The following is a 19,475-nucleotide window of genomic DNA, read 5'->3' as shown; positions in this document are numbered from 1 at the left end:
TTATAGCTTGAATTAATTTGCATTGATGTAAATATATGTACTTACTTTACGTATAGGAAAAGAAAATGTTTGAATTTGGCTGGGTGTTAAGCCTGCCAAGCTTCAGGTCACTTTAAAACAAAGTTTATCTACCTATAAAGCTGGTTTTCCACTGGTATCTTTGGCATATAAGTAGAGATTGCATCATATGCACAGTGAAGCAAAACTACATAACAGACATTACCAAGAAAAGACACTGTTATAATGTTTCATGGCAGTCAGTCATTTCACTTTTGAACCTAATAATAAAATATTAGGAGAACGGTAACGCAGAACTTAAAGCTTGGTCATCTGCACTTACCTTTTGTATAGGACAGTTGTTCCAAACTCCCATGAGTTCAACTCTGTATGTGTACTTTCCTCCTCGATTTCAAACACTTATAATGCGTATCTTGACGTGTGAGTTTATCTAGTTTTATTTATATTATCCTCGTTCAGTAAAACCTTATTCTGCTTTATGACTTTGCAAGAGTAACACACCTCACATATGAGAATTTTCATCTATTGGAAACATTCAGTGTACTATTTGTATTTGAGATTGATCAAAAACAGGCAAGACTCTGTAAATATTTTGTGAAATGTAGTTTGAAGAAATACAGCTTATACAAATACCACAATATCCATATAGGAATAAAAAACAGGCTTGTGAAACTAGAGGATATGCGTTTTCTAAAGAAACGGCAAGAGGTGCCCCAAAAGGTCTGAAAGATAGTGAGTGCACACAGTTAATGTTTTACTGGTTAACTGGGTAATTAAATCCAGTTCTATGTATTACCTTGCAATATGCAAATTCTGCATATTTTTTTGATGTTCAAGAATATCTGTAAGCACCTAAGCACCTTTCATCTTCCTTTGTTCTGCTGGGAAACTACTTATAAGACCTTATATTATAGAAAAAGAATTCTACATGTTTATAAACATCATCATTTGAGCCTAGTTATATTTGTTTCAGCAGTTGCTCCTATAATACTTTGTTTATGATTGTATGACTATCTTAAGCGCGTTATATTGTTCATCAAGTTTAAAATTAAAAAGAGAAGTTAACAGCTATCTTTTTTTTCCTCTATCATTCTGATACACCAGATATCAAACCGGAGAATCTCTTAATAAGCCACAATGATGTTCTGAAGTTGTGTGACTTTGGTAAGTTCAATAGCTAGATATATGTTTCTTACTTTTTTAAAAAAAGAAAATCTCAGTGTAATCTTTGCAGTGCAATTCTGCCTTATTCTTACGAGAGTTATACAGTGTATGCTGTTTAAATTAATTTTAGTGCTCAGAATTGATTACTCATTCAGGTTTGTTGCTTTAAGTTGAAAGATCTCTGACCTTTCATGTGCATATCTTGTGAAACACCATTGTTAATACATTCATTCTATTTACATGTTACTTCTTATATTCTACAGTTTTTACTAGCACTGTTATTGGCATTCGGTTAAGAAAAGCTCAGATGATAATTTGATTAGAAGGCTAGAGGAACTGTAGATTTATCTAGTCTGCACATTAAAAAAAAAAAGTGTTCTTTGTTTAGTAAAGACATAATACAATTCTTAAACTTTTTGTATACTTCTTTAAAACATTGGCTCTTATGGACTTATGTGTGTCTTCATTTGTATATATCAACTTGTATAACTGTGTTAATCAAGGAATCATGTGTGATCATATGATTAATGACTGAGCAGCTGGAGAATAAAGTCAGCGTTGTATGCGCAATCTTAATTTTGTTATTTCCTGACTTATGAATGCCTGTTTAATGCCAGCTTTAAGGCTTTGAAAAATCGGCACCTAAGCACAAGATAAACTATGCCCATGTGAGTAATCCTCAGAAGACAACAGGGCAGAGTATGCACCATTTCCAATGACCTGTAGTTTTGTTCTAAATGCTACATAAACACAGAATAAAATATTGTCTCTAAAAAGCCTACAGTTTGACTGGGTAAATAAAAACCAATTCCAGAGCGCTATGCAAGGGCACTTTCACAGAGAGCTGTTTTCCTGAAAGCTGCCATTTCAGACCTCTGCAATTTTGAATGGAAAGTGGAGCTGCTGGAAAAAAAAATAAATTGCAATAACTTTTAGTAATACAAAAACAGTATTCATTTGCAGGGCTTCTTATTTCTTTTAATCCTAAACACATTTTTGCTTAAGCGTTGAGGAACAATGACCTTTCTAGGAAAAGCCTGCAAATTTTCAGTCCGTATGAGTTCTTTGAATTAAGCTGCCATTTATTTCGCAGTGTACAGAACTATGAAGCTGTAATAAAATACAATGGTGCTGTTGCAGGGAGCTCGGTAGGTGCCTTAGCCTTTTCTGGTGCTAGGGGCCTTCTGTCTGCAACTCTGCAGGTGCTTTCCCCTGGCAGCTCTGGCCCCCGCCCCGGCGGCGCGGGGGCAGTATTCTGCCCTTGTGCCACCACGGCTGGTGCCCCGGGAGGGCAGGGCCAGCGGCCTGCGCCTGCCCCTTGCGTGTTACATGGGAGAGCCAAGAGTGGCAGGCACGGAGTTTGACAACCAATCAGCAGGCAGCACCTGCCACTGACCAGCCCCTGCTCCAATCAGGGCCAGCGGCATCACAAGCGCCAACAGCCGGTAGGGGTGCAAGCGGGTCCTGCTGGAGAGGAGGGCGAGGCCGCTCCCCGGGGACCCCGCTGCCTCCTTTCCCTGCTGGCCCCTGCGGAGGGAGAGTCTGCCCTTTCCTTTCTCCCTCCCTCCCAGTTATGACTTCTAGCAGCAATGATGAGGTTCGGTTTAGTTTGTAAGCTTGCTAATCCCATACGCTGTAGCCAGATTTTCTTTCTACTGTGAGGAAAGAAATTCAGTCCCAGTGTACTGCCAGTGCCCAGAAGAAGGTGGTGAATTAAGTTGTGAGAACTTGTGTTGTCGTTATCGTTTACGTAGGTTACTTTGAGCTGTACTTCACCTTTCAGATTTGATTAAATTTAAAATTCCAAGCAACTTTTATAATTTGGGATCAATTTGTAACTTTTTAGCCTTCCTGCTAATTGACATCATTGTAAATAGCTTAAGTTACTACTGCAACAATACCTGTCGGAAGGGAATTAACCACAAGAATTTCTTGCACATGTGTAGCTTTGCGTATCAGAGTTTGACTTTTAGAATGATACAACACATGCTACCTGATTACCCAACTTATTTCATGTTTTGGAACACAGGTACTTGTCACATATCATACCACGTTCCTCATGTGACGACAACAAATACGAACAAAGAGTCTTTATGTCCATCCTAATTAAAGTAACTGGGTGTTTCACAGTTCACCCAGCGGACAAAATAATTTGAAAAGAAAAATTTCAGAACTCTTAACAAGTTCTTTATAGTCTTTGTGCTGTGTTCTGTACGTAGCGTACTAGATGAAAATGAGTTTGAATGTGGTGCTTGCTTGGGCACATGCTGTGTGGGTGTAGTTTCTGCCAATAGAAATGGAAAAAGGAAACAGTACAAGATGCCGACTGCAGCAGATGCATCTGACTGTTGGAAATAGTTAAGTGTTCTGACTAGTATGTTTGCTGTTTCAGCACCAGTGCTTCAGAATTACTTGCTCTAATAATCTCTTAATCTCTGTATGATGTGTAAGCATAGAAGTCATGAAACACGCCACTGGAAAAGACCTCAAGAAATTCTCTAGTTCTTCCTCCTACTCAAAGAAAGGATTAGGCATCTCTGTCATTCTTGACTGATGTTTCCTTAGTTTATTCTTTAAAATCTTAGTAATGGGGGTTCTGTAGCATTGCTAGGCACTTAGTTAACTGCTTAAATGCCATTAATGTTAGAATGCTTTACCCTATCTAACTTAAATTTGCCTTGTTTCTATAAAAGAAACTGACAGTCTTCTGAACTCCCTTTTCCCTGAACACCTTTTTCCTTGACATCTCTTGACATCTCTCCCCTTGCTATGAGTTTCCTCATGTGCTTTCTTGAAATCTGTTATTTTATTTTGCTTATTCCTCCCTCCTTACATTCTGACACATTTTGCAAACTCTTATTTTTGTAGTTGCTCTCAGCTGAATCGCCTTCCATCTTCATTCTCTGATCTAGCTCTTTCCTGCTGCTTAGAGTTCAGTCTTCTCCCTAGTTACCTCCTCTTATTTTCATATCAAAACAGTGTTCCCAATACCGCAGCACAACTTGGAGGAAGGAGCAATAGTGTTCTGAGCTAGCTCTGCCACCATAGAAAATAAGTAATTGTGTCCTTAGAAAGGTGTTATGCTATCTTGAATTATAGATTCTGTCCATCATCTTTCAGCATAGTAACATGGAATCAAAGCAGCAGTGAAATGGTTTCTTACATCAGCCAGCAATACATATTTTTTCTTTTTGTCTTGCCACACCAAATCCATGCTGCACCTTATCTGTAAAGGTAGGAGGCTGATCCTTTTTAGGCCTGCATTAGCTGCTGACGTTATTTGTAGCTCCTGCTTGTGGCCAGGTTCCAATGGGCTGGCCTGGAGGGAGGGTGTATCCTGACTTTTGCTGGGGGCAGAATTGCTGGCAGGCTGCTAGGTTATGCCTTACCATTAGCACACAGGCTGCCAGGTGTGCTCATTTGGATCATGAGACTTCTCTCTCCTCATTCACTTTGGGGCTTCCTCCTCTTCATTTTGGATATCCACTCTCTTCAGTGTGGCTCCTGGTTATTTTCTTCCCTCTCTTCTCTGATAGATGAATGAGGGATTTTTTTTCACTGACGGTATTAATCAGATGTCTCATGTAATTTAAAACAGAAGCAGTACTACCTAAGCAATTCTCCGTATAGTAATGCTTATAATCACAATGTTAGTCTTCAGTAATAAAAAAAATCCTTTCAGACTTTTCTCCATCAGCATCAGTAATGTTCAGTAGACTTTATGGGGACATATTAGAATTATTCCTATTTGGGGACAATATTGAAATATCTGTTCCTTATTGTACCTGCCTTTTAGATTACTAGCACTTGAAGGCAGAGGTATCTTACTTATGAGAAGTAACAACTGTAACAGATATCAATACAAAACTTTTCATTGTTTTCTCAAATCACTAGTCTATTAGCAATCTCTGCATCCGAACTTTTACTTCAACATTGAGGGAATTAGTGTACCACAGCAGTCAGTTAACTGGGCTCCTTCAGACTAAGCTGTCAAATGAGATCTGCTTTCAGAATTAAAAAAAGAAACACAATCTTACAACCATAGTTGTGTGGGAAGAACACTCTTGGCAATTTCTGCATAAGAACTCAGAAATAAAACAAGAAATGACTGTTGTGTTTAAGTAGCACTTGCTGATTCTGAAAATGAAATTATGCTTTATACCTCTACAGGACTCTAGAATTTTTATTTGTTCTTCTTCACTTATGAAATAATGGAAAGACTCCCAATGATTTAATTGAAGTGAATTTTGGATCAAGTTTTAGTGCCACATCCCAGTAAAAAAAGCACTTTGAAAATGTTGCTTCTGCATTTCAGCCCCCAAAATTTACCTCAGTTTGAGTTCCAGTAAGGAACGTGCACATCCAGAGCACTCTCTGCCCTCATTTTCACCTTATTATTAGCTATTTGAAAACAGCAGGATCTGTGGTACTTTTCTAAAAATAATGACAGCATCTGCCCTGTAGTACTTCTAAGTGAAGAATCTAATAACATCCTCCCTGTGGTGTTCAGCTGACTTTATAAATTGAGAATAGAGGGAATGAAAACAAAATCTAAATTATTCCTACCTCTCGATTTTCCAGTATATGCCTTCTTCCCTGTGTCAGTCTTCTCAATTTTATGCATTAAGACAAAAGTTAGGCTCTGGTACATTTGTAAATAAATAGGTAACGGTTGGTTCTTAACAAAATGGCGCGGAGGAGGAAGTTGCTTTAGATTTGGATTCTCATTGTAAATTCATTGACGGTCTTGCTTTGAACGGATGGTAGGCAGACAGGAAGCTCATACTGTTGAAGTGAGCTAAATGCAAATGTAAAGCAGTTTTGCCGATCTTCAGCAGACTCGTGCCTTTTGCAGTTGTGGGGAAAGGATCGCGTTCTTTGCTGGGTAAGCTGGACAGTTAAAATCAGAGAGCGAGGGTCCTCAGACAAGAATAATACGTAGTTTGTTGACCAATTGAAAAATTGAATGTGATGTGACTGTAGTAGCTAGGATCAACAACTGAAGAGTCTGCTCGACAGGCATATGTTAAGTTTCCACTCTTATGAATTATCTTCTGCAAAAAGCATCTTACAATGAAATTTAGTGGCTACGTTTCAATAGCCTTTCCGGCATACTAACAAGTAACTTCTATCAGTCCGTTTCCATGATGGCAGAGCACGAAAAGTCATAGCAAAACACCATAGACTTCTGAGGACAGTGCACAAGTAAACTTGTCATTAAAGCAGGCGTGCTGATATTCCGTGTTACATCAATAAAAGCTTGTGTTTCAGCAAACGCTTGCAATCCTTGGAGACATCATAGTGCACTAGGGGATGTAAATTGTTTCTATTTAAGTAGGTGTGATCTCTTACTGCCGAAACCAGTAGTGAAATGCATGTTTATTGAAAATAGGATATAATCCTTCACATTAATTATTTCTTTGACAGGCTTTGCTCGTAATCTCTCCGAAGGAAGCAATGCTAACTATACAGAATATGTGGCTACCAGATGGTACCGCTCTCCTGAACTCTTACTGGGGTAAGTACAGGTTCTAGAACAGCCATGACACACACATTTTGGCTAATTCTTTCCATTTTATCAAGCACCTTTTGTGATATTTACCTATGGGAAACTGTAAGTGTACCCTTTAAGTCGATTAAAGAAACTTTCAGATTTGTAAGTATTTAGGTTCGTTTCCAGTAAATTGACATGAATCATAGATGTGTTGACCTGTCTTGAACTGAACAGTGCTTAACTGACTAAAACGTAACACCAAATTATCACAAATGTACTTCAACTCCCTTCAAAATATGTTTGTAGGACAATCCTATAGGCTGAAGCGTTCCATCAGCCTCGTGGTGAATATTGCTTAGCAATGGCCGTGCAGGCTTTGCCATGCCACTCCTAATTCTCTTATCCTTTGGGTAAAAACTGCAATTCAGTGTTCATTCTCAGTTAACCTTTGTCAGTATTTTATTACAGTGGGGCAAATTTTGATTTTGTGGTGATTCTGTTTATGGAAGGACTGCAGGTTCCCATGGGAGATTCTGAAAGGCAAACAGTTCTTGGAACGTTGGCATCCTGCTTCAGCTTTCCTAGCTGCCTTTGGTCTGGCAGCAGGCGTCTCCATAGGCCTATGATTTTACTCTGGCTTTTGTCCAGCTAGAAACTAGCTTTCTCACCTTAACCCAACCAACAGATCACCAGGGTTTCAGGGTCCCCTCTGCAAGTGCACTCCCTATAGAGAGACATAACTAATCATGAGTAATCAATAGGGAAAAGGCAGATTCTTTCTTCTGTCTAAGGGCGTTCTCTCTCTAGACATCTTTTAACCATCAGCATATGGAAGAAGCGAGGGGGTTAGATTTAGGATTGGATTTGTCACCTGCAACTCCAGGTGTTGCCACATTCCAGAAATATGCAAGGCGCAGCTATAACTTTAAAATCTCTTGAAACAGAAGTTGAGGGCAAGTTTCAAAAAGAGAATCAATAAAGTATGTTTTCTATTCAGCCTTCATTCCAGTATTTATTCTTTTTATATGCTTATTCTTTCACCTCAGAAGAATTCTCCCATAATTCTGCTCAAAATCTAAACATCCAAAAAAAGATTCTTGGAATAAGTTGAATGTTTACAAAACAATTAAAATCCAGCAAGCAAGAACTCGGGCATACAGAAAAGGAATTGTTTCGGTGTACAGCAGGAGCCCTTAAAAGCCAAAAACATGTAATGTGTTAGCTGTGTGTGACTGAGGTGTGCTATTAAAGAAACGCACCAAGAAACAGAACCTTAGAGTGAAAATCAGAGACTGTCCACGAGGGATTCTGTACTTCTTCAACGTCCATGCCTTGAGATAGAGTGTTGCCGTAGCATACCACCCTCTCCTTTTCATATAAATTTCCATTCTCTGTATTCCAATTTTCTACCCTACCTGCCTTGCAAACCATCCTCAAGCTTGTAATCTTTCCTGACTGTAGCAGTCCGTAGTGCTGTACTTCCATACTATCTTCCCAAGAAAAGCTGGCATAGCCTTTTCCGCTCTTAACATTCACAGCACTTGCTTTTATATCAAACAAGGACTCCCTCCACCTCCTCACTGCTGACCTAGCATCTTCCATTGTCAGTAGTTTGAAATACCAAGTGCCATTCTCCCTGCTACGTTGCCTGCATACACAAAGACCACCCATCAAAATTTCTCCCCAAGGCCCCACTCCATGGCTTTGCTCCAGTACAAGAATGATCTATTTTATGATGCTTTCATTGCGTTCTGACCTGTATTTTTCAAATCACGAGTATTTTCAGAGGCATTCTCTTTTCCCTGTAATTAAAATTCCACTGTATGAATGCTGAATGCTAAAACAAAGATTGCTTATCATTTCTGTTCTCTCAGTCACCAAATTCAGTATGCTGGTCCACATATTAAGCACAATGGAAAAATAAATGCAACACAGAAATACAACACAGTCATTAACCCCTGATGAGAACAGAAGTTAGTGCTAATTTAACTTTAAATGATAACTACTTCTAAATTGAAAAGGTATTCTTGTAGGTAAATTTTTCACAAGAGGTAACCAAATCCCAGGGGGTAGGTGGGAATTCCAGCCCTGTCTTTTCACACAGGAGTACATCAGATAATCCAGTGTAGAAACAGAAGACTTTGTATTTGAAGTCTGTTCTTTAATATCAAAGTTTACTTTTCTGTGTTGCGAGAAAGCAGGCCGTAGAAAATATGGCCAATAAACTCAAATAGCTTAGTAAGAAGAGCGTCAGTGAGTGGAAAACATTGTACGTTTGCTTTTCAGAGCCCCCTATGGAAAGGCAGTGGATATGTGGTCAGTAGGCTGCATTTTGGGGGAGCTGAGTGACGGGCAGCCTTTGTTTCCTGGCGAGAGCGAGATTGACCAGCTCTTTACCATTCAGAAGGTGCTAGGCCCTCTGCCAGCCGAGCAGATGAAGCTCTTCTACAGCAACCCTCGCTTCCACGGCTTGCGGGTAAGAGAAAGCTTTGTTCTTTTTTTGATTTGTTCACACAATTGGCATTGATACCATGAAGATTCTTTTCATTTAAACTGTGTATAGTGTTATCTGTTGCATGCATTTCTTTGTAAATAGGCTATTTAGATGATAAGACCTTTGTAATTCATCAGTAGAATTCTGGTTATACCTCTGTTTCAGTTGTATAAGTATGTTTATTTTACTGTTAAAAGTTGACTGTAAATTTACTTTCATTTCTTTGACTCTTCTGGCATGCAGGTTAGCATTTGTACCCAGCTTAGCATTACTCTGCCACAATTGCTCTATGAAGTTTCATCAGTTCATCATAAAATGTGAAAAATTCATGCCCGCTTTCTAAGGCTGCTGTGCCAGCAAGTCTGGGCCAAGGGTGCTGCTATAATGACAGAAAAGCTTTCTGCCGTTTGGCTTACGTTATTAGGTGAGCTGGCGTAAACTACGTGATGAAAAAAAAAGAAAGCAGTGGGTTGGGGCATATCTTCTATTCTATGTGCATTCTAACAGAAAATAGTTTTACGATACTTAATTGAAGTCAGAATAATAGCTTAAACGTGAAAAATACTACAAAAACGTTAGTTCAAATTGACATTCGTTAGTTGATTCATGGGAAAATTTTGTTCCATGCCTGAAGACAGGATTAAAAAGTAAATTTTTTTGAATGTAACTTAGTGCTTAATACTCAACGGTGTTCTCATGCATAGCAGATAGGAGATATACTACGTATGCTGTGGCCATGCAAATGTTGCTTATAAGCTGGATCTGATGTTGACTGTGCTTAAGATAGAAACCAGCCCATGAATTGTGTATCCATAGGTTTATGTCTAGACTTTGTGAATCCCTACATTACCATTACTGTGATTACTACCCTTGTAGCACAGGATTTAAAAAATTTTAGTTCAAATACACTACATATGCGCTACATATACATGTATACAGATACACGTTTGCATGCTTTCCCTCTTCTCTCTTTCCTAATTTCCCCCCTGCATATATACGTACAATTTTTCCCTCTTCTGAGAATGAGAGAGTATTTAGTGGTCCACCTTTCTGTCCTTTGGAGGCAGAGGGCATCCATGCATTTTGAAGACCCTAGGACATAAAATAATACAGGATTTAAAAGTATTAATAGTCTCAGACCTTTATGGAAATCATGGCTGGTAGAGTAGAGCTATAAATATTATTCTACAAATAAGTTATAGGTAAACTGGTGAATCTGAACAATCCCAGTGGATAGCAATCTCATAGAACAGCTTTGCATGGCTTTGGCACGTCCTCCTGTTTCCCTTATCATTCCAGATGTAAGATCTTCTTTATAATGGTCATGCTACAAGAAGACAAAAATATTACCCTCTTGGATAGGTCAAAGAGGAGCTTGATAAGAAGGGCTAAATGCTTTGGGTTTGTGTAGAGGAATATTCCACTTTCAACAAGTTACAGCATCTACTGAAAACCCACTTGCTCATGCAAGCTGGTGAGAGAAGCGTGGAAAACTTGGTTCACTTAAGATGCTGTGTAAGGTCAACATAGTAGTCTTGGACTTGAAAAATAGCTCAATCACTAGTAAACCACTTTAAAAGAATGCAAAGTAAAAAGAAGATAAGTAGCACAGAGACTATGTAAGAACAAGCATATTCAAACTAATCTTCTTTCGTTTTCCTTCAAAGCTCACATAATGTAGTTTATGAAAAGTAATGCCAGTACAAACAATGGGAGGTGATTCATGATAGAGAATCTAATGCTTCTACATGTGTTCACAGTGCACGTGGAATGCATTTTACTTCCCCCAAAAAAAAAAAAAATCTTTTGGAAATGGATGTTGGTACTGGGCTACTCGTTAAAACATAGATCTGAAGCTCGTATTTACTGTGAGGAAGGTGTATATGTAAATATATGCACCTAGCTGTAGAGAAAGTTCCCTAGATGTAAGCGAGAGTTGGGAAGATGTGGCAGATGTAAGTGAGAACAGGTGAAAGTGATGTGGGAAGGATCTTTGACTTCCTGCTCTTTGACACTGTAGTCCAAACATAGTTGTCATATATTTTTTATACTATAGCAAACTTCTGCTTGCAATGTTGCCTTCATATTTGTCAGTTTTTTGTTGTCTGCTGTCTTAATCAGTGATCTAAATTTTCTTGTTTTCTTATATTTTCAGCTATTTTAAATTTAGCTCAATATTTTATGTGGGTGTATTTTATGTGTGACTCAAGCCCATTTGGACATACGGTGATGGCTTTTATGCACTGGGGTAAATGTGAGTGCCAGAAGACAAGAATGCTGCATGTTCCCTGTTGTCAGTATTATTGCTTTCATGTGTTAGCTCAAGAGGATTTTTTTAGAAAATACATAGTTGGAATGTTGATGAGATGAAACCAGGCCACAATGAAGAACTTGTGTCTATTATGAAAATTGCACAACTCTAGGAACTGTAAACAAAGTGTCTGGATGCACTGCTCTTTTCCCACAGAAAAAAGTGCATTTCCTTTGTTTTGAAAAATAATTTTAAGGGCTGTAAACTACACTCACAGGCTCACCGTAGTGGATTCATCTGCAAATATCTAGATGCATAAAATACAGCTAAGAGGATTTGTCATGTGCTATTCTAGAGATTATTACAAACCTCTTAATCTCAGTTGTATAATTTTGGATAAATTATGATTAATGTCAATAGACTCTTCTCTTTTTTCTTTTTTTTTTTCTTTTTTTTTTTTTTTTCACCCTCCTCCCTCAAAAGCTACTTTGGTATTGAAATGCCTGGTTTTCTCTAAAATCAGCATCAGTTAGAATCCATGAATTTTTTTAGTTTTTTTTTTTCTTTTTGTCCCTCTTGGAATTCCAGCCTTAATTTCTAACTCTGAAAACACCAACATATATATTTAGTATTTAGATTTCAAACTTCACTGAAATCTGTTTGTTTTGTTTGTTGTCAGTTGAATGCATGCCATGCCCTGGGATTCGATCTTTGTTGTCTCTTTTCAACTCATTGCACTTGACGTTATGGTACTGCAATTAAATGTTGAACAATTTTTCTTTCATTTGATTAAAAGGAAGAAAAGGTTCTGTTTTCATTTCGTTTGTCTATTGTGCTTGTTTACACGTCAAGCAAGATCAGTTGTTGGCAAATCTCAGTAATCTGGAGGGGCTCAAATTGATAAAAATAGATGTTCTGCATATGTTGGATGTCTTGTGCTAGTTGAAGTGCTATCTTGTCTTCGTAACTGAGAAGACTTCTCCAATCAGTTCTTCTAAATCAGTGGTGTGTCTAAGTCTGCTTGTTCTGTCTAGCTTCTCTTTTTAATGTACCAGTGAGTTTCAGTGAGTTTATTCTTTCTTGTCTTTCTTTATACTGCTTCTTTTACCATTGCTGTTAACTAAAGGAGTCTTTAGTCTAGTCAAAAGGTGTGGCTATGGACCAGGGATTTGTGATCCGGTGTCAGAGTACCTAACTTTGTCAGAGGGAATTTTTAATCCAGTGTAATGTTTTCTCCTCACTTACCTGTCTAACTAAAACAAAATTGGCTATATGTGGCACCATGGACTTGCTGGATATTTTTTGTAACCTCAAAGGAGCAAGCGGTTTACATTAGAATGTCCTGTATTGTTGGAAATGATTGCATTAATATTGATATGAAAAATGCAATGATTCAAATTTAGGGGAGGATAAAGCTGTGAGAATATACACTGTACTTTATAGCATTCATTAGATTTTCTGCAACTCTGCTTGTTCTGGCTATTCAGCTAATGACTTTCCTGAATCGTTTTAAAGTTATTTTTATATCCCTTCTTTGGAAAGTCCAGCCATATTTCTGTATCGAAAAAGATCTGGCGAGCCTTCATGAAATCTTAAAGTACGAATATCCCACCTTTAAGTTCCAGAAGACAACGATGAGAATCTAAAATAAAAACAAACAACAAAAATCAACAAAAGTAATTCTGTACTTTTTTCCTTCCTCAAGTCATGCCTGCCTGTCGTCTTTCCGCACAGTTAGGGCTAGTTTCAAATACTGCCTTCATCTGGTTTTGTGAAGACTGTAGCTGACAAAGATGCCCTCCAGCAGTGTGTAGTAATTCTCATGGTGTTGCCGGTTCTTACTGCAGCTCGACCAAAGGAGTAATGTTGAACCTTAAATCTCTGAACAGTTGCGATGCTGTTTTCTTGAAGTTTTTCCCTAAAAACATTTTGAAATTGTAGGTTGATCATTGATGTTTAGTTAATACTATATATGCACAACAATGAAATCATCTTAAAGCTATTTTTAATCCTCTCGCAGGGGTGGAATATTACTTGTATTAATTCTTGATCTCTTTTAGGCTACCCACCTTTTGTCAGTCATAATGCCACAAACGTATTTATAAATCTAACTTGATTATTTTTCATCTGTGAGAAATTCTGCTGACTGTCCTACTAATCAAGAATACTTTCCTTGCTGGACTAGATGCGTATGGTACCTCCATTATTTGTTTCACCATAGTGCTTCAGAAAGCACTGTCACTCTTTCAGCACACAAGATTCTACATGATTCCCATTAAGTTACATGCCTTTACTCACTGTATAGTTTCTGTTTTTTTAAAGGTTGCATTCATGTATACCTTGTTTACCTTCTCAGTGTATTTATACTAAGTTACTTTCACAGTTCCCTGCAGTCAATCATCCACAGTCTTTGGAGAGAAGATACTTGGGAATTTTAAGTGGTGTGTTGCTTGACCTGATGAAGGTAGGAAATTATATTTCTTTTCTGCCTGTAATATGTAGGGAAAGATGTAACTCACCTTTGTTTCCTAATATAATGCATTTTAAAAGTATTTGTGAACTTTATTTTGGGATATTTTGATATTGCTATTGTTTGTAGCAAGGATTTGATGTTTCTGAGAAATAGGAACATACCCTTTGCAAATGCCAAGGAGAGGAGTCTGTTCAAATTTATTTGATTTGATAAACAAAGTATATTCCAAACAAAGGAGTCACCGACATTTGCACCAGCATGCATTGGACGCTGACGATCATTCAGATGCGCAGTTTACCTCAGTAATGCTGAAGTGTGAGCGCTCAGCCTGTGATAAATTTAGGTGAATCCACAGTGAAAGAGGGTTACGCAAACCTGAGGAGTTGTGCATTTGTTGCTGGATAAGCAGGAGGACGTGGACAGTTGTCAAAGATGAAGTTGTTGATGCACAGCAACTTGTTTACATGTCTGAGCCGTTAATCTGCTGGCTGCTGCTCAACTCTACACAGCGTGTACGTTAGGTTGCTTTCCAGTCCTGTTTTGGAACAAGCCAGCTAGTTCCCTGTGGCCAGACTAGGATATGGTTCTGAGATGGTTTCCTACAGGTGATCTGGAGAAGTTGGCTCTTTCCAACAAGGTCCTATACTGTGAAATATTCTGCTATGTGTTCGTGCCGTATTCCTGGGTATGCATTGAAGACTCGGCATTGTACTGTAAAAAACATCACGATGGTAAGCTGCAGCGCAACCCTCCCCTTATTTCAGCCCCACTGAGCTGAAGAAACATCACAATAACAGAAATTATGTTTTGAGAGTCACAGGGGTACCACTTAAGAGTTAGAGGCAATCTGGAACAAATATTATGAAGTGCGGATATGGCTAATCAGCTCTGAATGAATGGTGTGACCCTAAGCCAATCTGTGCCAGTTGTTTTGGAAACCAGAAGTCATATGTTTGGGGGTATACTTGGCTTTTTACTTGCCTTTAATAGTATTGATCTAATCAGTAGAAATCCACCAAAGTTGTTCTTTTATTTCCTTTAACACAATCAGTTCAAATCACTTTCATTTAAACCCCCGGACTTATAAAAAGAGTCAGCATAGCTTTTTGTCTTGGTTTTCACGGAGCCTGCAAAGTTAGGCTCCATGGGTATATATAATTGCTTGTTTCAGTATTATACGTTCTCCTCAGTTTTGTAGTTCACAGAAAATAGTTTTTTCCTGGCACTGTAGTTAACTGTAGCTCAAGCTTTGGTAGCATATGTTGTAGAAGAGCAGTTCCAAGATCATTCTTCAAACCATTGTTATGCATGCTCAGGTTTTATTTTATCATATTTCTTATATGTTACACGTCAGTGTCTTTTGGGTTTTTTTGCTGTGTTTTGAAAGTTACAACTGTTGCAAAATGAAGCACTTGAATTTTAGGGAACATAGGTTTCCGAATAATTTCATTCCACTTTTAATTAAGTAATTCTTTTCAACATTTCTGTGAAAAAGGTCAGGGATTCTGTAGAGATTATGTTTTTGTGTTTAACCTATATAATTTAATTCAGAAGTTGGAAAGTGGCTGAAGATTGAGCAAAAGACTACCGGGAAAGAACAGAAGAAATGTGGGGTTAAGTTGCATGCTATAAACGCTGCATATACTTTGCTGTATGCCTGTCTCTTCTCAGACACTGGGCAATGTGAAATGTGCCCACACTTGGTGTGTTCCTCATTATCTGCATTCCCAGAAACCTCAGGTCTGATTACTAGGTTACTGAATAATCTAAGCTTCAACTTAATGTCAGCTGAGGCTGTGAATTCTTGTTAGGTCTCTGAATAGGGCACTTGTGGTCTAGATGAATGAAGGAGAGGCACTGAAGCTGGATAGTCCTGAATTCTACTCCTCTAAATAGGAGACACCCATTTGGCCCCATGGCTTTATTGCTCCCCTCCTCCCCTCTCCTTCCCAAAGCATGCTGTTATGCAAGCATACGTTTGGGAATTCAGGAGCAAGCTTTGCATGTGACAACTTGGGCAAACAAGACATTGAGTGTTTCAGCCTTCTCCGTATCATCTGCAATTCAGTCGTCTCTCCTCTTCAGCAACAGACATGTGTTTTCTCTGAACTTCCCTTTGCTGCTAGAATACTTGTAGAATCCATTCATTTTACCCTTTATTTTCCTTGCTTGCTTTAGCTCCAGCTGGCCTTTGGCCTTCCTAATTTCATCCCTTTGTGCCAAAGCAGTGCTTTTATATTCTTCCTTTGTATCCTGTCCTTGACTCTACTTCTTACATGCTCCCTTTTTGCATTTTTGTTTCATTTAGAAGCTCCTTGTTTAGCCAAGCTGACCTACCAAATTTTGTGGTCTTCTGCACAATGAGATGATTTATTCTCAAACTCTGAAAGTTTTGTTTGTTTGTTTGTTTTTTTAAATCAGTTGGCTTTCCTGGACACTTTTGCTCTGATGGCAGTTTTTCAGGGGATTCTGTCTAGCAATCCTCTAAAGAAGTTGAAGTCTGCTCTCCTAAGTCCTGGGTGTTGTCTGTGCTGCTTATCTTTCTACCCTTCCTTTGAATCCTGACCTTAATTGCATCATGGTCACTGCAACCGAAGCTGCCTTCTCTGACCAGATTTGTCACCAGTTCTTTACTGTTTGATGAGCAACAGGTCAAGTAGAGTACAGTCCAACCGTTGGTTGGTTGGATTCTCCAACAGCTGCATTAGTAAAAGGTCACCAGCATAGTCTAGAAATCTCCTGGATTGTCTAGAGCGGCTGGCTGTTTGGATAGTTGAAATCCACTGTGAGAATAAGGGCCTGTGGCCAGGAGACTTCTGCTTGTCATTGCAGAAAGTCGTCCACTTCATCCTTTTGGACGCATGGTCTTTAGCAAACCCCCGCTATAACATCACAAAGATAGCTTTCTTTTCCAATCCTATCCCAGAGACTATCTGCAGACACTTCTTCTGTTTCATACTTAGTGCAATCCAGGAACTCGTTTATTTAGAGTGCCACTCTTCTCTCCCACCCCCCATCCATCTGAAGCCAACTATACCCATCAGTAACCATGCCCCAGTGCTCTCCCACCAGTTCTTTGTGATTCCAGTCATGTTCACAGCCTTGTGATTGCCCATGGAGTTTCAGTTCTCCTTGCTTGTGGCCCAAGATCTGCAAGTTAGTGTATAGGCACTTGAGGTAAGCCTCTGAACATCCTCTCATCTGAGCAGGAATGTGAAAGTCACCCTTGTAGGCTTCTCATGTTTGTTCAGGCCATTTGAGACACTGTAGTGATAGGCACCAGAAAAAAAGTTAGGAAAAAATTAATGATTCAGTGCACAATTTATCAATTGGGAAAGGCAGATACTGCATATCTTATGCCAAAACTACATAGAAATGTTGAATATTTGATCTTTTTCTTGAGCATTTTCCATTTTGAAGTGCAGGGATCCTGTGAAGGGAAGCTAGTGTGTGGTCAAGTGATTAAATGCTACCTTAATGCATATGTAGATAAAGATTGTTTGTGTATGTGTGTAAGTTTACACATGCACACAGGCGCGCACACGCATATATATATGCACATAAGGCTGTTCTTTGTTCAACCTATATAACCCTTAAAAAATAGCTATTCTTTATAGTCATTCAAACTTTTATCCTTGCTGACAATCATGCATGTTGAAATATTCCAAGACTTTTTAAGTTTTATGAGAAACTTTTCAAACTTCTCAAAATACCCAACTCGTTGGTTTCTAATGTTATAATTTAATGTTCGTTCTCTACATGTCAGAAAGTCTCTGTGTTCAGAAGCATAACAGATCTAACAAATGTGCTATTCTGAGCGCATTCTAAACATTTTAGATTATTCTTTAAAAATATAGATGGGTTTGAACCCCTACTGAAGTAATAATCAGAATCCTTTATTTTTAAAAATATTACATTCAAAAGAATATTTTTGTGTTAATAAGAATATTCTGTTCATATGCTTGTCCTGTTTGTTCATAAAGCCTGTTTCATTGATACCATTTTATTACAGGTAAATTTAATGTTTTTCATTCCAAACAATATTCTTGTAAGGTATATCCTGAAAAGTATGCTTTAAAAAAAAGTAGTAATATTCAAAGTGAGTAAGTTTGAGGCCTCCCACTTGTAATAGAACATAGTCCTTTGAGAGTGTTTATTTTGCTTGTGTTATTTGTAATTTGGTAATATAACATTACATTATTCTGGCACTTATGTCTAATCACAGAAAATCTGGAGATTAAAAAACTATCCTGATAACATTCTTTTCTTTATTTTAGTTTTTGCTGATGCAAATACAGATACTAACACTTAAATTCTGGGGTTTGTTTTCCAAAGAACTTGCTAAAGCTAGATCCAGCAGATAGGTATTTGACAGAACAGTGTTTGAACCATCCTTCATTTCAAACTCAAAGACTCTTGGATCGCTGTGGAAGTTCCCCCTCACGATCAACTAAGAGAAAGCCTTACCATGTAGACAGCAACACGTTATCTAACAGGTAAATACAGTCATGTGGCTATTGAACCTGTCATTTGTTATGCCAGTGAGTGAGTTCCTGTCGTGCTTAAATCCATGGTCATCTTCAAGAAAAGTGAAGTAGTTGTTCAAGACTTTAGGCACATTGAGGTAGATAGCTACAGATATGGATTTGTGTCATTCCATGTTGTGGAACCATATTGTTCCGTATTGTTCAAGGAAATTCTTCAGCGCGCAGAACCTCATGTTCCTCTAACAAAAGATTTCCTAGATGCTGTGTTCTAAAGCGTCTAGACACGTCTAGGATTAAAAGCAGCTATTGCTCTGCATGCTTTAGAAGATGACCTTTAGGCTTTTTCATTAGCTCCTCCTCTGAAATCCCCCCCCCCCCCCCCCCCCCCCCAAATTCCTCATTTTAAGATCTGGGGCTATGGCATTTACAATCTTTACTGGCTGTGAGACAGGAACCAAAAAGTTTTAGCTGCCCTTGTAAATGTTTAGGATAGAAGTTTTGCCATTCTGATGCCAAGGCATCAGAAAGGAAAGCCTGAGCCCATAGGAAACTTATTGTCTGATACAAAGCTTTGCCCACCTGCTTGATTTAAAATTACTAGAGTCCTTATATCTCTAAGCTAAAAGTAAAGGAAAGTATCTGTCCTTTTAACTAAAAAATATTTTAACTTGACATTAAAATTCCTAAACTTATATGGACTATAATAGAGCACATAATTAGTTTGCTGAAAGTAGATGATGATGCAGAAGTCCTAACTATCAGACGACTGATATTATCTAATTACAATTATTAACAAGGTCAACAAAGGTATGAACTTGTCTATACAGTCATCCCTCAGTTTATTTCTCAGTATTATATCCAAATTCTAGATTATGATAGAATTAGATGCAGAGGTAAGTAAATTAGCTCTGAGCTAAACCAGCCTTGGTCCATCAAGGCTAGCAGGCACAGACACAGCACTGCTTAGTCATGGCTGCACTGTTTCCAGGGCCAGCATAAGTCCAGAAGCAGAACTGCCATAAGACCTGAGCTGATAAATGCTGCTAAACTCAAGTTGCAGAACCAACTCATGATCCCATAATAGTCCTATAATT

At 38.4% G+C, this 19,475-nt stretch overlaps 1 protein-coding gene across 7 annotated transcripts in view; it reads left to right on the top strand.

The window, feature by feature from the left end:
• CDKL5 (cyclin dependent kinase like 5) overlaps positions 1-19,475 on the top strand; it is a 124,898-nt gene that overhangs the window by 80,899 nt on the left and 24,524 nt on the right. For all 7 annotated transcript variants that reach the window (XM_068918669.1, XM_068918651.1, XM_068918661.1 and 4 more), the window contains 5 exons: positions 1,123-1,182; positions 6,610-6,700; positions 8,963-9,152; positions 13,805-13,885; positions 18,230-18,390. In XM_068918669.1, the coding sequence (XP_068774770.1) occupies positions 1,123-1,182; positions 6,610-6,700; positions 8,963-9,152; positions 13,805-13,885; positions 18,230-18,390 (583 nt within the window). The remainder of the gene's footprint in view (positions 1-1,122; positions 1,183-6,609; positions 6,701-8,962; positions 9,153-13,804; positions 13,886-18,229; positions 18,391-19,475) is intronic.

Source organism: Struthio camelus, chromosome 1, assembly GCF_040807025.1.
Source record: "Struthio camelus isolate bStrCam1 chromosome 1, bStrCam1.hap1, whole genome shotgun sequence".
Classification (NCBI taxonomy): Eukaryota; Metazoa; Chordata; class Aves; order Struthioniformes; family Struthionidae; genus Struthio; species Struthio camelus.
The sequence above is the reverse complement of the archived record's forward strand: the minus strand, read 5'-3'. Positions and strand labels throughout refer to the sequence as shown.